Genomic DNA, 20,125 nt, shown 5'->3' with positions numbered 1-20,125 from the left:
TCGTGGCTATAGTATACCCTAGAGTCATCCCAACCAACTTAATGTAAAGATATAACCAATTGTCTTCTCTGCCTACTTTCTAATCAATAATTGTCTTATATATAGTCATCCGGACAAGTTATTATTTAATGCTAGGCTGTTGTTTGATATATGCACTAACCATATAGTTGCGGGAATAGTATATCTCTTTTCCAACCACGTGTTGCTATCCCAGTTATTACTTATAGTCCATTTCAAAGTGTTCCTAAAGTTAATTTTAATATTAGTGTCAGTAATTATCTCAACAAGTATTTTACTCCCAATACGTATTTATATATATTTGTGTACCTCACCTTATAATCCAGTATCTGTATTGGAAAAGTATACTTATTTTCCACCAAGGTATCTTGTCACAAGATGTCCCTTGAAATCCAATCTTCTCACTGGTATTTCAATCCGTTCCTAAGGTGCGATAATGTCAGTGTCATTAGTAGCCCAGCAAGTACTTCAATCTAATACCCATTTTATTATGCGCGCACCTCACCTTATATTCCATGTCTGTATAGACGCTAATTTATCTTCAGTTGTCCTCCGTATTTTAATGAGAACGACACGAGTAGGTGTCTAAAGGGGGAAAAAAACACATGTAAGGTCTTGATATTCCCTAGTGTGTATTCTAAAGAACTAGCAATGCCCCTATGTTTCCTCTATGCTCCTTAGGATATTCTGATGTGTAGTCTTCTCAATCCGGCGTTCAGCACGAGCGCCATCTGTGTAATGGCAATTTATAATACAATGAGCGGGCGCCATCTTGTAGTGTCCACGCGTATTAACACGCGTGGCGCTATATTCGAGAATCTTGGACTCACTAGGATTAAAGGTATATCTCTGTATATTCGCACACATTACCTTCATGTGGCATCTAAATTAAAAACATCATATTTTCGATCCGCCATTCCCATGCGGACACTCATCTATTTCCATGATTCGTTTTCTTAAGCTATGCTTATATGTCAACACGACGTTTTCGCGCAGGTGCCATCTTGTAATGGCTATTCAATAGTTAGTTCGAAAACAGTATTTTCGATCCGCCATTCCCATGCCGGCATCGTCTATTTTCATATGCCCACACGACGTTTTCGCACAGGTGCCATCTTGTAATGGCTATATTCGATAGTATACTTTAAGTGAGGGGTCAACCTCGTGTGGCATGAAAATTAGTAATATAGAATGCGCTCAATTATTAAGGCGGTCATAAGTATGCAAATGTCAAGATATTGCCACAGCTCATTGCTTACTGTTAGTTTAGTTACTCTTATTAGTAATTAAGGAATATTCAACTTAAATAAACAAAGTAATCCCACCTTTATGGGTTGATACATTATATAGTTTCCTCTCGTCCTGTGAACCACTGGGGTCCTCAGGTCAACCACAGTCTTTTCCCTTTTCTTTATTTCTTCCGATCTGCTATGATCTGATTTGTTTACTCATTCACAGCATAAAACAAAGCGAAAAGGCTATAGGCCCAACAGTATTTTTCTCAAAAGACTTATCTTATCTCATATTGAGCATTATGTTCATATATTCATTCAGAGACTTGTTATCTAATGATCCTTTCTTCTTCTGCAGAGTGTACATGTTAGAGGGAAAATGGTAAATACTTAAACATAGAACAGAAATATAAGCACCTGCATTGTCATTCGCAGTTTTGTTCTCTAGTGATAGGAACATCTCTCAGTTACCAAGAAAGAACTCATATTTCATGATCCACATTAAGACCACATTCTACCGCTTTTAGTCCTAATCAGCCAGAGTACTTCTCTCTTCCTTAGTGCTAGTACTCTATTACCTCCTCGTGGGTCAGGTTTTATGTGGTCCTATTCCATGGTAAGAAAACACATGTTGCTCCTAGTTTCAAAATTCTGTATTGCATGTGATGCAATCCGATACCGTGTGTCTCCATTCTTCAACGCTCTGTAATGTTCAGCAATTCTATCTCTGAGCCTCTTTGGTACTCCCCACGTAGATTTTACCACATGTACAATCGATCACGTAAATCACATATGTTGTGTCACAATTGATGAACATACCAATAGTGTATTTACCTGAGTTATTATATTCATAGCACACACCTTCTTCATTGCCCATCTACAGGATAAACATCTACCACATTTGTAAAACCCCTTAAAACTGTTCAACCAGTCATTTTTATTTTGTTTAGTTGGGTAGCTGGGCTTAGCAAGTTCTTAAGAGTTATTCCCCTTCTAAAATGTCACACTTGGCCTATCATGGAATATATGGTTTCAAATCGTCATCTATACAAAGCAGGTGCCATGTCTGTTCAAAATGGTAATAGCTTGGAGCTGTCTAGTCATAATTGTTATCACTCGCACTTTCTGATCCATTGTTCTACCCTCTTTTGTTACCTCTAATCAATGTAGTTTCTCTTTTCCACCTTTTTCACTTTAGATACAGCTTTAGTTATCACATTCTGTTTGTATCCTCGATTGGTGAATCTAGATGTCATGTCCATTATATTGTGCTCAACTCTCTATCAGTTGAGCAATTGCGTCGAGCTCTGATAAACTCCCGTATGGTATGGCTCTTTTTTGATAATTCCGGATGACAGCTCTCTGCATGTAACATTGAGTACAGCTTGTAGGTTTTCGATACATTCGACTATGGATCTTTGTTCCTTCCACATGCACTCTACATCCAAAAAGTGATCTTCTGCCTATCATAGGAGGTCGTGAATCTCAAGTTGTATACATTGTCATTTAGGTAATCAAAAAACCTTAAGTTTTTCTACTGTCCCTGTCCATATCATCAAACAATCATCAATAGAACGACCCCAGTAATGAATGTATGGTGTCCATTCTGATCCCTCAGGGCCCCAGATTCGCTCCGCCTCGAACCAACCCATAAACAGATTGGCAAAAGACGGAGCAAATTCTAGAACCCATTGCCGTCCCAAGTCGTTGTCTGTACCACTGGCCATCAAATAGAAATACATATTTTCTAGTACCATCTTAGTCATTCTTAATAGCATTGAGGTGATCAAACATTTCAGCTGGTCTTACACTGAGAAAAGTGATCAAGAGCATGTATGCCCAAATCATGATCTATGATGGTATACAGGGATACCACATCAAGTGTAACCATAATCATCCCATCTTCCCAATTTATATCTTCCAATAGTTAACACATGCTTAGTATCTTCTATGAAAGATGGTAGGTTATACACAGTTGTCTCAGGAAACAGTCAATAAATTCTGATAACCTTCCGTTGGTCCACCAATGCCAGAGGACAATAGGCCGCCCTGGCGGCTTGTCCCGGCATTTAAGGACTTTCGGAGAGTGTATAGCACGGTGATCTAGTGTGCTCAGTTTGAGGTAAAGGTATTCGTCATGATCTAATAGTGATAGGTCAATACCATGTCTTTTATTTCACTGTTAATCCTAACAGTTATATCAGGAATAGGATTGGTAGTCAACTTCTCATAAACATAGTGTTATTATAAAGGCTAGAGTGGATCTCGTCATTATAGTCAGTAGATATTTTGAACAACTATATTACCACCTTGTATCTGCATTTCGTATTGTGATAGCTTTGTTGTTCATAAAGCTCACGTAGGGCTTTCTTTCTCCAAGTGTGAGATTATCACGAGATTACTCTGGTGTCCCTATGTTTAGATGTGTCAATCACTTTATCTATATCTGTGCAGACCATCTTAAAAAAGGTGTCAATCGTATTCCCCGGACTCAGTTGTGGGGTCCATTTGGATTTCTCTCTCAATCCACTCTCTTCCCTCTCATATCTCGATATCTCAAGATCCTCAATCAGTGTTTGCATCGTAACAGGATCGTCTTCCCTTTCAGTAAGTGATAAAAGAAGTTGAGTATCCTTCAATTCCTGAATAGTAATTTCACTCAAAGTTTTATTAGAAGATCGCTTATCTCTTACAGGTGCATTGGCAAAATGTTTCTTGATTTTAAGATTCCTGACAAATTTAAAAAGATCTATTTTGGTCATGCACCAGTCTAAATTAGTAGCCGGACAAAAACCCAAACCTTTTTGTAACACAGTTATCATGTTCTCAGATAATTCACAAGAAGATAAGTTGATCACTTCTAAATCACATATATCTGGTTTATCATTTACTGTCATTCCTTCCAAGATCTCAGGCTCCTTATTCTTGCTCCTGGATCTCCTACCCCCCCTACTGCCTCTCCTTGTCTTTTTGCTTGTGTATCTCGATTTCTCATCTCTAAGTCCCGATTCCCCTTTCTTAATCTCTGTACCTCCCCAAAAAAAGTAGTGTTCTCAATATTCGGGACTACCTCCGGTGCATCTCCATTCTCACTACTCGATAACACTGAAGATGCATCGGTATCACTTACAACAGGGGTGCCACCACTCCTTGTGCTTGAGGGAACCTTTTTAACAAGGTAGTCAAATCTCCTAGCAAAGGTATAGACCCGTCCTGTACTGTAATCTTTTTCGTCTCTTTTAAGTTTATGTGCTTTCCTTTTCTTAATCTCCATCTGCAGTTCATTAAGTTTCTCATCAAGAACCAGATAGTTCTTAACCGTAAGTTCAGGCAGGTTCATCTCTTTTATCTCATCTTCAACCTTACCAATATCTACAAGTAGTTTTACTATCTTCATTTCAGCATTATCAATAAGGATCTGTATAAGGTTGCGTGAGCTATCGTTCAGTTCTTTTTCCCACCTATCATACAAATCTGGTTCCAAGTCCTCATATGTTGGTATTATGTGTGATCTTAGACCACGAGGGATCCTGTTCAATGTTAAGTACTGTTTTAGGGTAGCAGCATCCCACCATTTGTTTAACTCAGTACGTTTCAGTAATTCCAATTTTACGAATTTGGCTCTTAAACCCTCTTTCTTAGTACCCGCTGGGGGGCCAATCGCTTTCTTGATTGTTCCTCCCGCAGCCAAATTCCCAAACAATGTCTCTGCCTCTTTGTCTCTATTCATTATCACACCTCACAGCGGCTGCTCTTACACCATAAATTATTAGCAAAAATGGTAACGGTCAACAAGAGCGCACAGCAAACGTCAATGTAAATGTAATTCTTAATGCAATATCTCGATGGTGCTCAGGAAGAGGTGGGAGACTGGTTACCACAGCCTCCAAGGCAAACCTGGGTCCAAACAATTGTTTTTATCTTCCGAGCACTCAATATTATTAAAGAGAAAGTCTTTATATATTTTTTGTGTCCTTTTATTTTCCAATCTTCATCCAAATCAACTTCCAAATTCCAAATTAACTTCCCAGATTTTCATCACACGATTGTATGCAGCCAACGCGCGTTTCGTCAAGTCCGTGTAGGACAATTTGACTTCCTCAGGGCTGCAACCCAAAGGTTTACAATCAGTATCATTCTTTCACATTAAGAAGTAATACACAAAGATTCAAACATCATTTGCATATTGCCGTACCTATGTACAAAAACAAATATTTCTATAACCTAAGTTCCGGTCAAAAGTACCATTGATACGTTAACCTACTAGGTTTATAAGAAGGAGTATCTTCACCAAAGACATAAATTCAATATTCATTTAAAACAACATTATTCCAAATCATCAATTCTCATACAAGTCTTGTATATAAAAAGTAATGGGTTTAAGACTGTGGTTCCCAAAAACATCAATGATTAACAGGTCATATTTCAATTAATTCACCTAGCTCGTGGCTATAGTATACCCTAGAGTCATCCCAACCAACTTAATGTAAAGATATAACCAATTGTCTTCTCTGCCTACTTTCTAATCAATAATTGTCTTATATATAGTCATCCGGACAAGTTATTATTTAATGCTAGGCTGTTGTTTGATATATGCACTCACCATATAGTTGCGGGATTAGTATATCTCTTTTTCCAACCACGTGTTGCTATCCCAAGTTATTACTTATAGTCCATTTCAAAGTGTTCCTAAAGTAATTTAATATTAGTGTCAGTAATTATCTCAACAAGTATTTTACTCCCAATACGTATTTATATATTTGTGTACCTCACCTTATAATCCAGTATCTGTATTGGAAAAGTATATCTATTTTCCACCAACGTATTCTTGTCACAAGATGTCCCTTGAAATCCAATTCTCAATGGTATTTCAATCCGTTCCTAAGGTGCGTTAATGTCAGTGTCATTAGTAGTCCCAGCAAGTACTTCAATCTAATACCCATTTTATTTGCGCGCACCTCACCTTATATTCCCATGTCTGTATAGACGCTAATTTTATCTTCAGTTGTCCTCCGTATTTTAGATGAGAACGACACGAGTATGTGTCTAAAGGGGAAAAAAACACTTGTAAGGGTCTTGATATTCCCTAGTGTGTATTCTAAAGAACTAGCAATGCCCCTATGTTTCCTCTATGCACCTTACCGGTTATTCTGATGTGTAGTCTTCTCAATCCGGCGTTCAGCACGAGCGCCATCTTGTAATGGCAATTTATAATACAATGAGCGGGCGCCATCTTGTAGTGTCCACGCGTATTAACACGCGTTGGCGCTATATTCGAGTAATCTTGGACTCACTCGGAGTACCAAGAGGAGGCTCAGAGATAGAATTGCTGAACATTACAGAGCGTTGAAGAATGGAGACACACGGTATCGGATTGCATCACATGCAATACAGAATTTTGAAACTAGGGAGCAACATGTGTTTTCTTACCATGGAATAGACCACATAAAACCTGACCCACGAGGAGGTAATAGAGTACTAGCACTAAGGAAGAGAGAAGTACTCTGGCTGATTAGACTAAAAGCGGTAGAATGTGGTCTTAATGTGGATCATGAATATGAGTTCTATCTTGGTAACTGAGAGATGTTCCTATCACTAGAGAACAAACTGCGAATGACAATGCAGGTGCTTATATTTCTGTTCTATGTTTAAGTATTTACCATTTTCCCTCTAACATGTACACTCTGCAGAAGAAGAAAGGATCATTAGATAACAAGTCTCTGAATGAATATATGAACATAATGCTCAACTATGAGATAAGTATAAGTCTTTTGAGAAAAATACTGTTGGACCTATAGCCTTTTCGCTTTGTTTTATGCTGTGAATGAGTAAACTAATCAGATCATAGCAGATCGGAAGAAATAAAGAAAAGGGAAAAGACTGTGGTTGACCTGAGGACCCCAGTGGTTCACAGGACGAGAGGATAACTATATAATGTATCAACCCATAAAGGGTGGGATTACTTTGTTTATTTAAGTTGAATATTCCTTAATTACTAATAAGAGTAACTAAACTAACAGTAAGCAATGAGCTGTGGCAATATCTTGAATTTGCATACTTATGACCGCCTTAATAATTGAGCGCATCTATATTACTAATTTTCATGCCACAAGAGGTTGACCCCTCACTTAAGTATACTATCGAATAGCCATTACAAGATGGCACCTGTGCGAAAACGTCGTGTGGGCATATGAAAATAGACGATGCCGGCATGGGAATGGCGGATCGAAAATACTGTGTTCGAACTAACTATTGAATAGCCATTACAAGATGGCACCTGCGCGAAAACGTCGTGTTGACATATAAGCATAGCTTAAGAAAACGAATCATGGAAATAGATGATGTCCGCATGGGAATGGCGGATCGAAAATATTATGTTTTAATTTAGATGCCACATGAAGGTAATGTGCGAATATACAGAGAATATACTTTAATCCGAGTGAGTCCAAGATTACTCGAATATAGCGCCAACGCGTGTTAATACGCGTGGACACTACAAGATGGCGCCCGCTCATTGTATTATAAATTGCCATTACAAGATGGCGCTCGTGCTGAACGCCGGATTGAGAAGACTACACATCAGAATAACCGGTAAGGTGCATAGAGGAAACATAGGGGCATTGCTAGTTCTTTAGAATACACACTAGGGAATATCAAGACCCTTACAAGTGTTTTTTTCCCCCTTTAGACACATACTCGTGTCGTTCTCATCTAAAATACGGAGGACAACTGAAGATAAAATTAGCGTCTATACAGACATGGGAATATAAGGTGAGGTGCGCGCAAATAAAATGGGTATTAGATTGAAGTACTTGCTGGGACTACTAATGACACTGACATTAACGCACCTTAGGAACGGATTGAAATACCATTGAGAATTGGATTTCAAGGGACATCTTGTGACAAGAATACGTTGGTGGAAAATAGATATACTTTTCCAATACAGATACTGGATTATAAGGTGAGGTACACAAATATATAAATACGTATTGGGAGTAAAATACTTGTTGAGATAATTACTGACACTAATATTAAATTACTTTAGGAACACTTTGAAATGGACTATAAGTAATAACTTGGGATAGCAACACGTGGTTGGAAAAAGAGATATACTAATCCCGCAACTATATGGTGAGTGCATATATCAAACAACAGCCTAGCATTAAATAATAACTTGTCCGGATGACTATATATAAGACAATTATTGATTAGAAAGTAGGCAGAGAAGACAATTGGTTATATCTTTACATTAAGTTGGTTGGGATGACTCTAGGGTATACTATAGCCACGAGCTAGGTGAATTAATTGAAATATGACCTGTTAATCATTGATGTTTTTGGGAACCACAGTCTTAAACCCATTACTTTTTATATACAAGACTTGTATGAGAATTGATGATTTGGAATAATGTTGTTTTAAATGAATATTGAATTTATGTCTTTGGTGAAGATACTCCTTCTTATAAACCTAGTAGGTTAACGTATCAATGGTACTTTTGACCGGAACTTAGGTTATAGAAATATTTGTTTTTGTACATAGGTACGGCAATATGCAAATGATGTTTGAATCTTTGTGTATTACTTCTTAATGTGAAAGAATGATACTGATTGTAAACCTTTGGGTTGCAGCCCTGAGGAAGTCAAATTGTCCTACACGGACTTGACGAAACGCGCGTTGGCTGCATACAATCGTGTGATGAAAATCTGGGAAGTTAATTTGGAATTTGGAAGTTGATTTGGATGAAGATTGGAAAATAAAAGGACACAAAAAATATATAAAGACTTTCTCTTTAATAATATTGAGTGCTCGGAAGATAAAAACAATTGTTTGGACCCAGGTTTGCCTTGGAGGCTGTGGTAACCAGTCTCCCACCTCTTCCTGAGCACCATCGAGATATTGCATTAAGAATTACATTTACATTGACGTTTGCTGTGCGCTCTTGTTGACCGTTACCATTTTTGCTAATAATTTATGGTGTAAGAGCAGCCGCTGTGAGGTGTGATAATGAATAGAGACAAAGAGGCAGAGACATTGTTTGGGAATTTGGCTGCGGGAGGTACAATCAAGAAAGCGATTGGCCCCCCAGCGGGTACTAAGAAAGAGGGTTTAAGAGCCAAATTCGTAAAATTGGAATTACTGAAACGTACTGAGTTAAACAAATGGTGGGATGCTGCTACCCTAAAACAGTACTTAACATTGAACAGGATCCCTCGTGGTCTAAGATCACACATAATACCAACATATGAGGACTTGGAACCAGATTTGTATGATAGGTGGGAAAAAGAACTGAACGATAGCTCACGCAACCTTATACAGATCCTTATTGATAATGCTGAAATGAAGATAGTAAAACTACTTGTAGATATTGGTAAGGTTGAAGATGAGATAAAAGAGATGAACCTGCCTGAACTTACGGTTAAGAACTATCTGGTTCTTGATGAGAAACTTAATGAACTGCAGATGGAGATTAAGAAAAGGAAAGCACATAAACTTAAAAGAGACGAAAAAGATTACAGTACAGGACGGGTCTATACCTTTGCTAGGAGATTTGACTACCTTGTTAAAAAGGTTCCCTCAAGCACAAGGAGTGGTGGCACCCCTGTTGTAAGTGATACCGATGCATCTTCAGTGTTATCGAGTAGTGAGAATGGAGATGCACCGGAGGTAGTCCCGAATACTGAGAACACTACTTTTTTTGGGGAGGTACAGAGATTAAGAAAGGGGAATCGGGACTTAGAGATGAGAAATCGAGATACACAAGCAAAAAGACAAGGAGAGGCAGTAGGGGGGGTAGGAGATCCAGGAGCAAGAATAAGGAGCCTGAGATCTTGGAAGGAATGACAGTAAATGATAAACCAGATATATGTGATTTAGAAGTGATCAACTTATCTTCTTGTGAATTATCTGAGAACATGATAACTGTGTTACAAAAAGGTTTGGGTTTTTGTCCGGCTACTAATTTAGACTGGTGCATGACCAAAATAGATCTTTTTAAATTTGTCAGGAATCTTAAAATCAAGAAACATTTTGCCAATGCACCTGTAAGAGATAAGCGATCTTCTAATAAAACTTTGAGTGAAATTACTATTCAGGAATTGAAGGATACTCAACTTCTTTTATCACTTACTGAAAGGGAAGACGATCCTGTTACGATGCAAACACTGATTGAGGATCTTGAGATATCGAGATATGAGAGGGAAGAGAGTGGATTGAGAGAGAAATCCAAATGGACCCCACAACTGAGTCCGGGGAATACGATTGACACCTTTTTTAAGATGGTCTGCACAGATATAGATAAAGTGATTGACACATCTAAACATAGGGACACCAGAGTATCTCGTGATAATCTCACACTTGGAGAAAGAGAAGCCCTACGTGAGCTTATGAACAACAAAGCTATCACAATACGAAATGCAGATAAAGGTGGTAATATAGTTGTTCAAAATACTACTGACTATAATGACGAGATCCACTCTCAGCTTAATAACACTATGTTTTATGAGAAGTTGACTACCAATCCTATTCCTGATATAACTGTTAGGATTAACAGTGAAATAAAGACATGGTATGACCTATCACTATTAGATCATGACGAATACCTTTACCTCAAACTGAGCACACCTAGATCACCGTGCTTATACACTCTCCCGAAAGTCCATAAATGCCGGGACAAGCCGCCAGGGCGGCCTATTGTCTCTGGCATTGGTGGACCAACGGAGAGGTTATCAGAATTTATTGACTGTTTCCTGAGACAACATGTGTATAACCTACCATCTTTCATAGAAGATACTAAGCATGTGTTAAACCTATTGGAAGATATAAATTGGGAAGATGGGATGTTATTGGTTACACTTGATGTGGTATCCCTGTATACCATCATAGATCATGATTTGGGCATACATGCTCTTGATCACTTTCTCAGTGTAAGACCAGCTGAAATGTTTGATCACACTCAGATGCTATTAAGAATGACTAAGATGGTACTAGAAAATAATGTATTTCTATTTGATGGCCAGTGGTACAGACAACGACTTGGGACGGCAATGGGTTCTAGATTTGCTCCGTCTTTTGCCAATCTGTTTATGGGTTGGTTCGAGGCGGAGCGAATCTGGGGCCCTGAGGGATCAGAATGGACACCATACATTCATTACTGGGGTCGTTTCATTGATGATTGTTTGATGATATGGACAGGGACAGTAGAAAAACTTAAGGGTTTTTTTGATTACCTAAATGACAATGTATACAACTTGAGATTCACGACCTCCTATGATAGGCAGAAGATCACTTTTTTGGATGTAGAGTTGCATGTGGAAGGAACAAAGATCCATAGTCGAATGTATCGAAAACCTACAAGCTGTAACTCAATTTTACATGCAGAGAGCGGTCATCCGAATTATCAAAAAAGAGCCATACCATACGGAGAGTTTATCAGAGCTCGACGCAATTGCTCAACTGATAGAGAGTTTGAGCACAATATAATGGACATGACATCTAGATTCACCAATCGAGGATACAAACAGAATGTGATAACTAAAGCTGTATCTAAAGTGAAAAAGGTGAAAAGAGAAACTACATTGATTAGAGGTAACAAAGAGGGTAGAACAATGGATCAGAAAGTGCGAGTGATAACAAATTATGGACTAGACAGCTCCAAGCTATTTACCATTTTGAACAGACATTGGCACCTGCTTTGTATAGATGACGATTTGAAACCATATATCCATGATAGGCCAAGTGTGACATTTAGAAGGGGAATAACTCTTAAGAACTTGCTAAGCCCCAGCTACCCAACTAAACAAAATAAAACTGACTGGTTGAACAGTTTTAAGGGGTTTTACAAATGTGGTAGATGTTTATCCTGTAGATGGGCAATGAAGAAGGTGTTGTGCTTTGAATATAATAACTCAGGTAAATACACTATTGGTATGTTCATCAATTGTGACACAACATATGTGATTTACGTGATCGCTTGTACATGTGGTAAAATCTACGTGGGGAGTACCAAGAGGAGGCTCAGAGATAGAATTGCTGAACATTACAGAGCGTTGAAGAATGGAGACACACGGTATCGGATTGCATCACATGCAATACAGAATTTTGAAACTAGGGAGCAACATGTGTTTTCTTACCATGGAATAGACCACATAAAACCTGACCCACGAGGAGGTAATAGAGTACTAGCACTAAGGAAGAGAGAAGTACTCTGGCTGATTAGACTAAAAGCGGTAGAATGTGGTCTTAATGTGGATCATGAATATGAGTTCTATCTTGGTAACTGAGAGATGTTCCTATCACTAGAGAACAAACTGCGAATGACAATGCAGGTGCTTATATTTCTGTTCTATGTTTAAGTATTTACCATTTTCCCTCTAACATGTACACTCTGCAGAAGAAGAAAGGATCATTAGATAACAAGTCTCTGAATGAATATATGAACATAATGCTCAACTATGAGATAAGTATAAGTCTTTTGAGAAAAATACTGTTGGACCTATAGCCTTTTCGCTTTGTTTTATGCTGTGAATGAGTAAACTAATCAGATCATAGCAGATCGGAAGAAATAAAGAAAAGGGAAAAGACTGTGGTTGACCTGAGGACCCCAGTGGTTCACAGGACGAGAGGATAACTATATAATGTATCAACCCATAAAGGGTGGGATTACTTTGTTTATTTAAGTTGAATATTCCTTAATTACTAATAAGAGTAACTAAACTAACAGTAAGCAATGAGCTGTGGCAATATCTTGAATTTGCATACTTATGACCGCCTTAATAATTGAGCGCATCTATATTACTAATTTTCATGCCACAAGAGGTTGACCCCTCACTTAAGTATACTATCGAATAGCCATTACAAGATGGCACCTGTGCGAAAACGTCGTGTGGGCATATGAAAATAGACGATGCCGGCATGGGAATGGCGGATCGAAAATACTGTGTTCGAACTAACTATTGAATAGCCATTACAAGATGGCACCTGCGCGAAAACGTCGTGTTGACATATAAGCATAGCTTAAGAAAACGAATCATGGAAATAGATGATGTCCGCATGGGAATGGCGGATCGAAAATATTATGTTTTAATTTAGATGCCACATGAAGGTAATGTGCGAATATACAGAGAATATACTTTAATCCGAGTGAGTCCAAGATTACTCGAATATAGCGCCAACGCGTGTTAATACGCGTGGACACTACAAGATGGCGCCCGCTCATTGTATTATAAATTGCCATTACAAGATGGCGCTCGTGCTGAACGCCGGATTGAGAAGACTACACATCAGAATAACCGGTAAGGTGCATAGAGGAAACATAGGGGCATTGCTAGTTCTTTAGAATACACACTAGGGAATATCAAGACCCTTACAAGTGTTTTTTTCCCCCTTTAGACACATACTCGTGTCGTTCTCATCTAAAATACGGAGGACAACTGAAGATAAAATTAGCGTCTATACAGACATGGGAATATAAGGTGAGGTGCGCGCAAATAAAATGGGTATTAGATTGAAGTACTTGCTGGGACTACTAATGACACTGACATTAACGCACCTTAGGAACGGATTGAAATACCATTGAGAATTGGATTTCAAGGGACATCTTGTGACAAGAATACGTTGGTGGAAAATAGATATACTTTTCCAATACAGATACTGGATTATAAGGTGAGGTACACAAATATATAAATACGTATTGGGAGTAAAATACTTGTTGAGATAATTACTGACACTAATATTAAATTACTTTAGGAACACTTTGAAATGGACTATAAGTAATAACTTGGGATAGCAACACGTGGTTGGAAAAAGAGATATACTAATCCCGCAACTATATGGTGAGTGCATATATCAAACAACAGCCTAGCATTAAATAATAACTTGTCCGGATGACTATATATAAGACAATTATTGATTAGAAAGTAGGCAGAGAAGACAATTGGTTATATCTTTACATTAAGTTGGTTGGGATGACTCTAGGGTATACTATAGCCACGAGCTAGGTGAATTAATTGAAATATGACCTGTTAATCATTGATGTTTTTGGGAACCACAGTCTTAAACCCATTACTTTTTATATACAAGACTTGTATGAGAATTGATGATTTGGAATAATGTTGTTTTAAATGAATATTGAATTTATGTCTTTGGTGAAGATACTCCTTCTTATAAACCTAGTAGGTTAACGTATCAATGGTACTTTTGACCGGAACTTAGGTTATAGAAATATTTGTTTTTGTACATAGGTACGGCAATATGCAAATGATGTTTGAATCTTTGTGTATTACTTCTTAATGTGAAAGAATGATACTGATTGTAAACCTTTGGGTTGCAGCCCTGAGGAAGTCAAATTGTCCTACACGGACTTGACGAAACGCGCGTTGGCTGCATACAATCGTGTGATGAAAATCTGGGAAGTTAATTTGGAATTTGGAAGTTGATTTGGATGAAGATTGGAAAATAAAAGGACACAAAAAATATATAAAGACTTTCTCTTTAATAATATTGAGTGCTCGGAAGATAAAAACAATTGTTTGGACCCAGGTTTGCCTTGGAGGCTGTGGTAACCAGTCTCCCACCTCTTCCTGAGCACCATCGAGATATTGCATTAAGAATTACATTTACATTGACGTTTGCTGTGCGCTCTTGTTGACCGTTACCATTTTTGCTAATAAATTCATCTTCACCATATCGCTGCGAAACTGCCTTACAATACAGTAGCAAGGTGTGGAGAACCAAATACATTAGAACGCTTCGAGAAGTGACCACCACTGCACCATGACATGACCAACAGTGTTGGTCCCTGTTGGAAAGTGACTAACATACAACACATGGTCACTGTATCAAAGTGACAAAGGGCACAGTGATCTGGGTGGGAGAGAATAGCAACACAGTACCACCAGGTTGGTGCACAGCAACAACTTTGAGGGATTGACTGATAGCGCAATTGCAATTTCTCCTTGAAAATCGTACATTGATACAGTACGTTCACCAGCAGTTCTTGGGAAAGTCCACAATGCCGAAACTGAATGGAGTAGGACAGTGACTACTGGCACAGTCTGGTCACTAACAGTACATGTGCATCATGGTAGTATGAACAGATATCACGGCCAAAACCATAGAGGCTGGTAAAAAACAGCACAGTATTTCCTCAATGAGTGATTTCAATCGTAGTAAAGCTGTAGGAGAGGTGACCAATAGCTCACATGAACAATAAAAGTAACAACCTAAAACAGCGTAACTCTGGATGGGTGTCAAACAGCACACTATCTTCTAAAGGATAATGTCCAGCAGCATATTGAAAACATGGAAACGGCCATCAGCACAACATACTAGGGGTTATCAATTACCGGCTTCATATTGCCAAAGGCCTGATAATGGCAATAATAGCTCTGACAGGATGTTGGTGCCTACCTTTTCACAGGGACTCCTTGTGTTGAGAAACAGCACGGTAACACAGTGAAAGTGAACCAAAAGCAGCCATGAAGCCTTGTTGGGTGGAACAACAGCTGATAATTTACCCCCACCATGGAATGATTCCTAGATAGTAAGAAACTGTGTGTGGTAAGAGTGTCAAGACTCCTAGATAAAGATGAAGCTGACACGACCATGAGCATCAGTCAGGCGGTTGCCGCTGCTTAACAAAGAGGTCATGATGGCAGAGGCAGCAAATGCAAACCAGACCGTAAGTGCCCTATTCTAGTTCTGTAGTGTCACGTCTTGCCCTATCCCCTACTGTTTCAGCAGGAAATAGGAGTCTATTGAGAAGTTTAGGGTTGGGTAAGCGGTCAACACTGTGACATATTCAGAGGTCAAAAGGTGCATAATGTCATCTCCTCAAGGCAGGTTGGCAAATGGGTGTCATGCACTCGACCCTCGTCAAGTTCCGCCATGGAAGTGTGTAGGCATGATGGCAGAGCAGTCTCTTTGAGATGAATCCAAGTGATCAGGTAAATATTGTGGGCGAGCTCTACAAGGCTCTAGCCGAATATCTGGCTCTGGCCCAGCCCTTGTCCCGTTGCTCAGTTTTCCGTTAAAGGAGTGCTCATCCTGCTCGACACTTCAGCAAGCTGTGGAACCGTAATTACCTGCAGGGAGTCGCCGATCATTGGTCCGGACGATTGAAAGTGTGGCGTCTAGGGGAGAGGTACAAATATGCCTGTTATGTGTTTTCATGCTTTTTTTAGTTTTCATTATTTGATGCAGCAATGCTGGGTTGGAGTAAGTCCCTTATGAGCAACCATTATTTAACAGGAGGACAGACAGCTGCACTACCGGACAGGTGTCCCTGCACTTTCATCATACTGTCCAGCTAATAATAACACAGAATTGCACCAAACAGGTAAAAAAATATCACTGCAGTGTGGGAGTAGTAAGTGGTGATGGTGGTAGTTTCAGCAGGAGAAACGGTTGGCCTAATGTTTTGTGAAAGGTGGACAATAGTAGCAAAAGTGTGCGAAAGGGTGGCCTGACGGCCGGAATAAGTGCTTCACAAGACGGCGTGCTTGATAGCAATGGGCTTTAACTAAAAAGTGAGTGCAGGTGGGCCCATGGATAATATGGTGCATAGCTAAATACTTATTAGATCCTTAAGGCGAGACCGTTGCATTCCAAATGCTTTTTTTTGTAATGTGAATGCTAACCTATTGGGTTCGCCAATGCTTGCTTCTGTAGAATAGTTAAAAAAAAGTAAATGATAAAAAACTTGAATCACTGGCGAAAAACCTAACTAATCTTAAGGCATCTCAAAATTGTGCACCCAATTCAATATTTTCTAATTTTCTGTCATTGTTTTATTTTATTGTCTGTGCTTTAATAGACAAGCTGAAAGGGGTGGGGGGCAACACAGAGTAAAGGAAGGCTTTTGAGAAGGGAACCAGCATGCACGGGAGAGAGCTACAAAAGCATGCCCTCTCGGAGAGCAATGAAAGAAAAAGTTTTAAAAAAAGTTCTCAGAATGTGAGCAGTGGAAGTATACATGCCAGTCAAGCAAAAGGATGCTAAAGAGACTGTGCTATGGGAAGGAACACACAAGAAGAGGCAGGGAAGCCACTGAACAAGAAGCAAGCAAAGGAGAGTGAAAATAAATCCAAACAATTCTAAGATTTGATTGGGCTGTAAACCCAATGAAGGTTTTTGGTACGGTCTACAAAAGGTATGTTGCCCTATACAAAACATTTAAAATAAAATAAATAAATACATTTCAGAACCAGATAGCTACAAACTGTGACTGAATAACCTGCACAGTAATAAGTTACAACCAGGTAAGATAATACGCTATGCAAGTGGCATATTGGGCTTGCTTTGATAATCAGGTAAAATATTGTCACATTTCGGTTGTGCACTTAAAAAAAAAATTATGAAAGGATCCTTTTTCTTACTCATCAATTTTTGTTAGTGTGCACCTGTCTTCATGTTTGTGTACTAGGTGCAATTTGTCCTTCATTATGCATTACTTTCTTGAAAACATCATCAGGCCCATCTCCCTCCTGCCTTTTCTGTCAAAAGTGGCGGAAAAGGTGGTTAATACCCAAATTATGAAGCATGTAGAGGAAAAGGGATTGCTCCATGCGACGCAGTTTGGTTTCAGGCCACGGCATTCCACCGAGTCCGCCCTCCTCATGGCGACGGAACATCTGAGAGAGGGCGTGGATGCAGGCCAAACTATGGCCCTGATCTTGTTGGACCTCAGCGCGGCGTTCGACACTGTAGCACATAACATCTTGCTACAGTGTCTGAACAGAGGTGGCATCTCTGGCACCGCGCTGAGATGGATCCAAGACTTCCTCAATGAGAGAAGTTTTCAAGTCAGGCAGGGAGACTGCTATTCTAGGGGGGTGCCTCTGGGCCAAGGCGTGCCGCAGGGCTCGTCCTTGAGCCCTACCCTCTTCAATTTGTATGTCGCGCCTGTTGCATCGATCGTGGAGAGTCATGGCCTCCAACTGGTGTCCTACGCCGACGACACGCAACTGGTGATCTCCCTGTCGCAGGCACCCTGTCTTGCTGCCGATGGCTTCCGTTCGTGTATGAAAGATCTTGCCGAATGGATGGCCAATAACTGCTTGAAGCTGAACGGCAGCAAGACAGAGGTGCTGGTGGTAGGGAGAGCCCAGTCTGCCTGGTCGCCGGCGTGGTGGCCCTCCTGTCTTGGCCCCACACCTACCCCGTGCCAAGAGGCGCGTAATTTGGGGGTTTGGTTTGACGTAGGGCTCACTTTTGGCCCCCAGATTAACCGGGTGGTGGGAGTCTGCTTCGGGATTCTAAAGAAGTTGAGAAAGGTCCTGGACTTACTCCCGCTGGAAGCACGTCAAACCCTAGTTCACGCCCTGGTAACAGCTAGGGCGGACTATGGGAACCTGCTTTACCTGGGGGCGCCAGGAAAAAGTATGGCCCGGCTGCAAGTGCTGCAGAATGCGGCAGCACGTCTGATACTCAGACTGCCAAAAAGGGCGCCATCTAAGGCGGCCCTTCAGCAGCTACACTGGCTCCCAGTAAGGAGAAGAGTGGAGTATAAAGCTCTCTGTACCTGTCATCGTATTTTGAATGGCAGGGCACCCGCCCCCCTGACGAACTTGATCAAAGCGTACATACCAACACGGGCGCTTAGATCAACAGGGGGTGGCCTATTGAAGACCCCAAGAATTAAGAAGGCCCGCATGGGAGGTAGGTCTTTCAGACATCTGGCGGCAACTAACTGGAACAAACTGCCAACGGACCTGCGCTTGGAACTAGATGAGGCCAGATTCCGGGCAAAATTAAAAACCTATCTCTATAGCAAATAATGGCCCGCGGTGCTTTTGTGCTCCCTGTCATCTGCCTACTCCCACTTTTAGCGCGCGGACACGCCGGTGTGCGTAAGCGCAGCGCTTAATAAATGTCCCAATAATAATAATAATAATAATAAAGCAAAAACATTGGTTTTGTTTCCAAGTCTGAATGTCTCATTAATACTTAAATGTTTTTTTTCTCGATTACACAATTCAGAAACTAAAAAAGGGAGCTTTAAACATTTCTACCACACACATACACACACACGTGTGTGGGCCCCCAATCTAGGCACCACAGTCGGGCACCATGCATGGTACAAGTAGCAGAATGGATGAATAATGATTGCCTAGAATTGAACGGAGGCAAAACAGAGAGTATGTTCCTGGGTAATAAGGCGGTCCCAAGAAACACGATTAGCTGGCCTCAAGAACTGGGAGATCCCCCGGTCCCAAAAATAGAGGTAAAGAATCTGGGTATTTGGCTGGACAAAAGTCTTTCCATGGAGACCCAAGCTAGAAGAATATCAGGATCATGCTTCGGAGTGCTACGAATGCTACGGAAGATCATACCGCTCATCCCCGAAAACACACGCAGAACGGTAGTACAGGCCCTAGTGCTGTCACAGCTGGACTATGGCAACTCCCTGTATCTTGGCGCACCTAAATACATCATAAACAGATTACAAGTGGGACAAAATGCAGCAGCTAGGATACTATTGCGCATCCCCAGACAGCAGTCAGCCAGGGCCGCCCTAAAGACACTACACTGGCTCCCAATAAAGGCCAGAATAGAGTTCAAATCATTCTGCATCGCTCATAGAGACATGAATGATAAAGGCTCGATGTTAATCAAAAAACTTGTCACACACTACATTCTAGGCAGACACCTAAGATCCTCCACAGATCTACCTATGAAACAGACCAGGATAAAGAGAGCCCGATGGGGAGGCAGATCATTCTTGTATTTGCCCCCGGGCCTATGGAACTCCCTGTCTAGGGAAATGCGCCTACTAACTGATGGACTGGAATTCAGGAAAAAGCTCAAAACATGGCTTTTCCCCATATCGTCTATGCATCCTCAGTCGAGTTTCTCTCAGCGCTGGGAAGCCCTTGGGC

General features: G+C 40.3%; 1 protein-coding gene across 1 annotated transcript in view; it reads right to left on the bottom strand.

Annotated features, from left to right (window-relative positions):
• Positions 1 to 4,515: 4,515 nt before the first annotated feature.
• EIF2AK3 (eukaryotic translation initiation factor 2 alpha kinase 3) overlaps positions 4,516 to 20,125 on the bottom strand; it is a 137,740-nt gene continuing 122,130 nt past the window's right edge. Inside the window, exon 12 of the mRNA XM_086964429.1 lies at positions 4,516 to 5,356. Coding sequence (XP_086820555.1) covers positions 5,251 to 5,356 — 106 coding nt within the window. The 3' untranslated portion in view covers positions 4,516 to 5,250. The remainder of the gene's footprint in view (positions 5,357 to 20,125) is intronic.

Source organism: Lissotriton vulgaris, chromosome 3_2 (genome assembly GCF_964263255.1).
Source record: "Lissotriton vulgaris chromosome 3_2, aLisVul1.2, whole genome shotgun sequence".
In the NCBI taxonomy this organism is placed as follows: domain Eukaryota; kingdom Metazoa; phylum Chordata; class Amphibia; order Caudata; family Salamandridae; genus Lissotriton; species Lissotriton vulgaris.
This window is presented reverse-complemented; position numbering and strand designations above follow the sequence as displayed.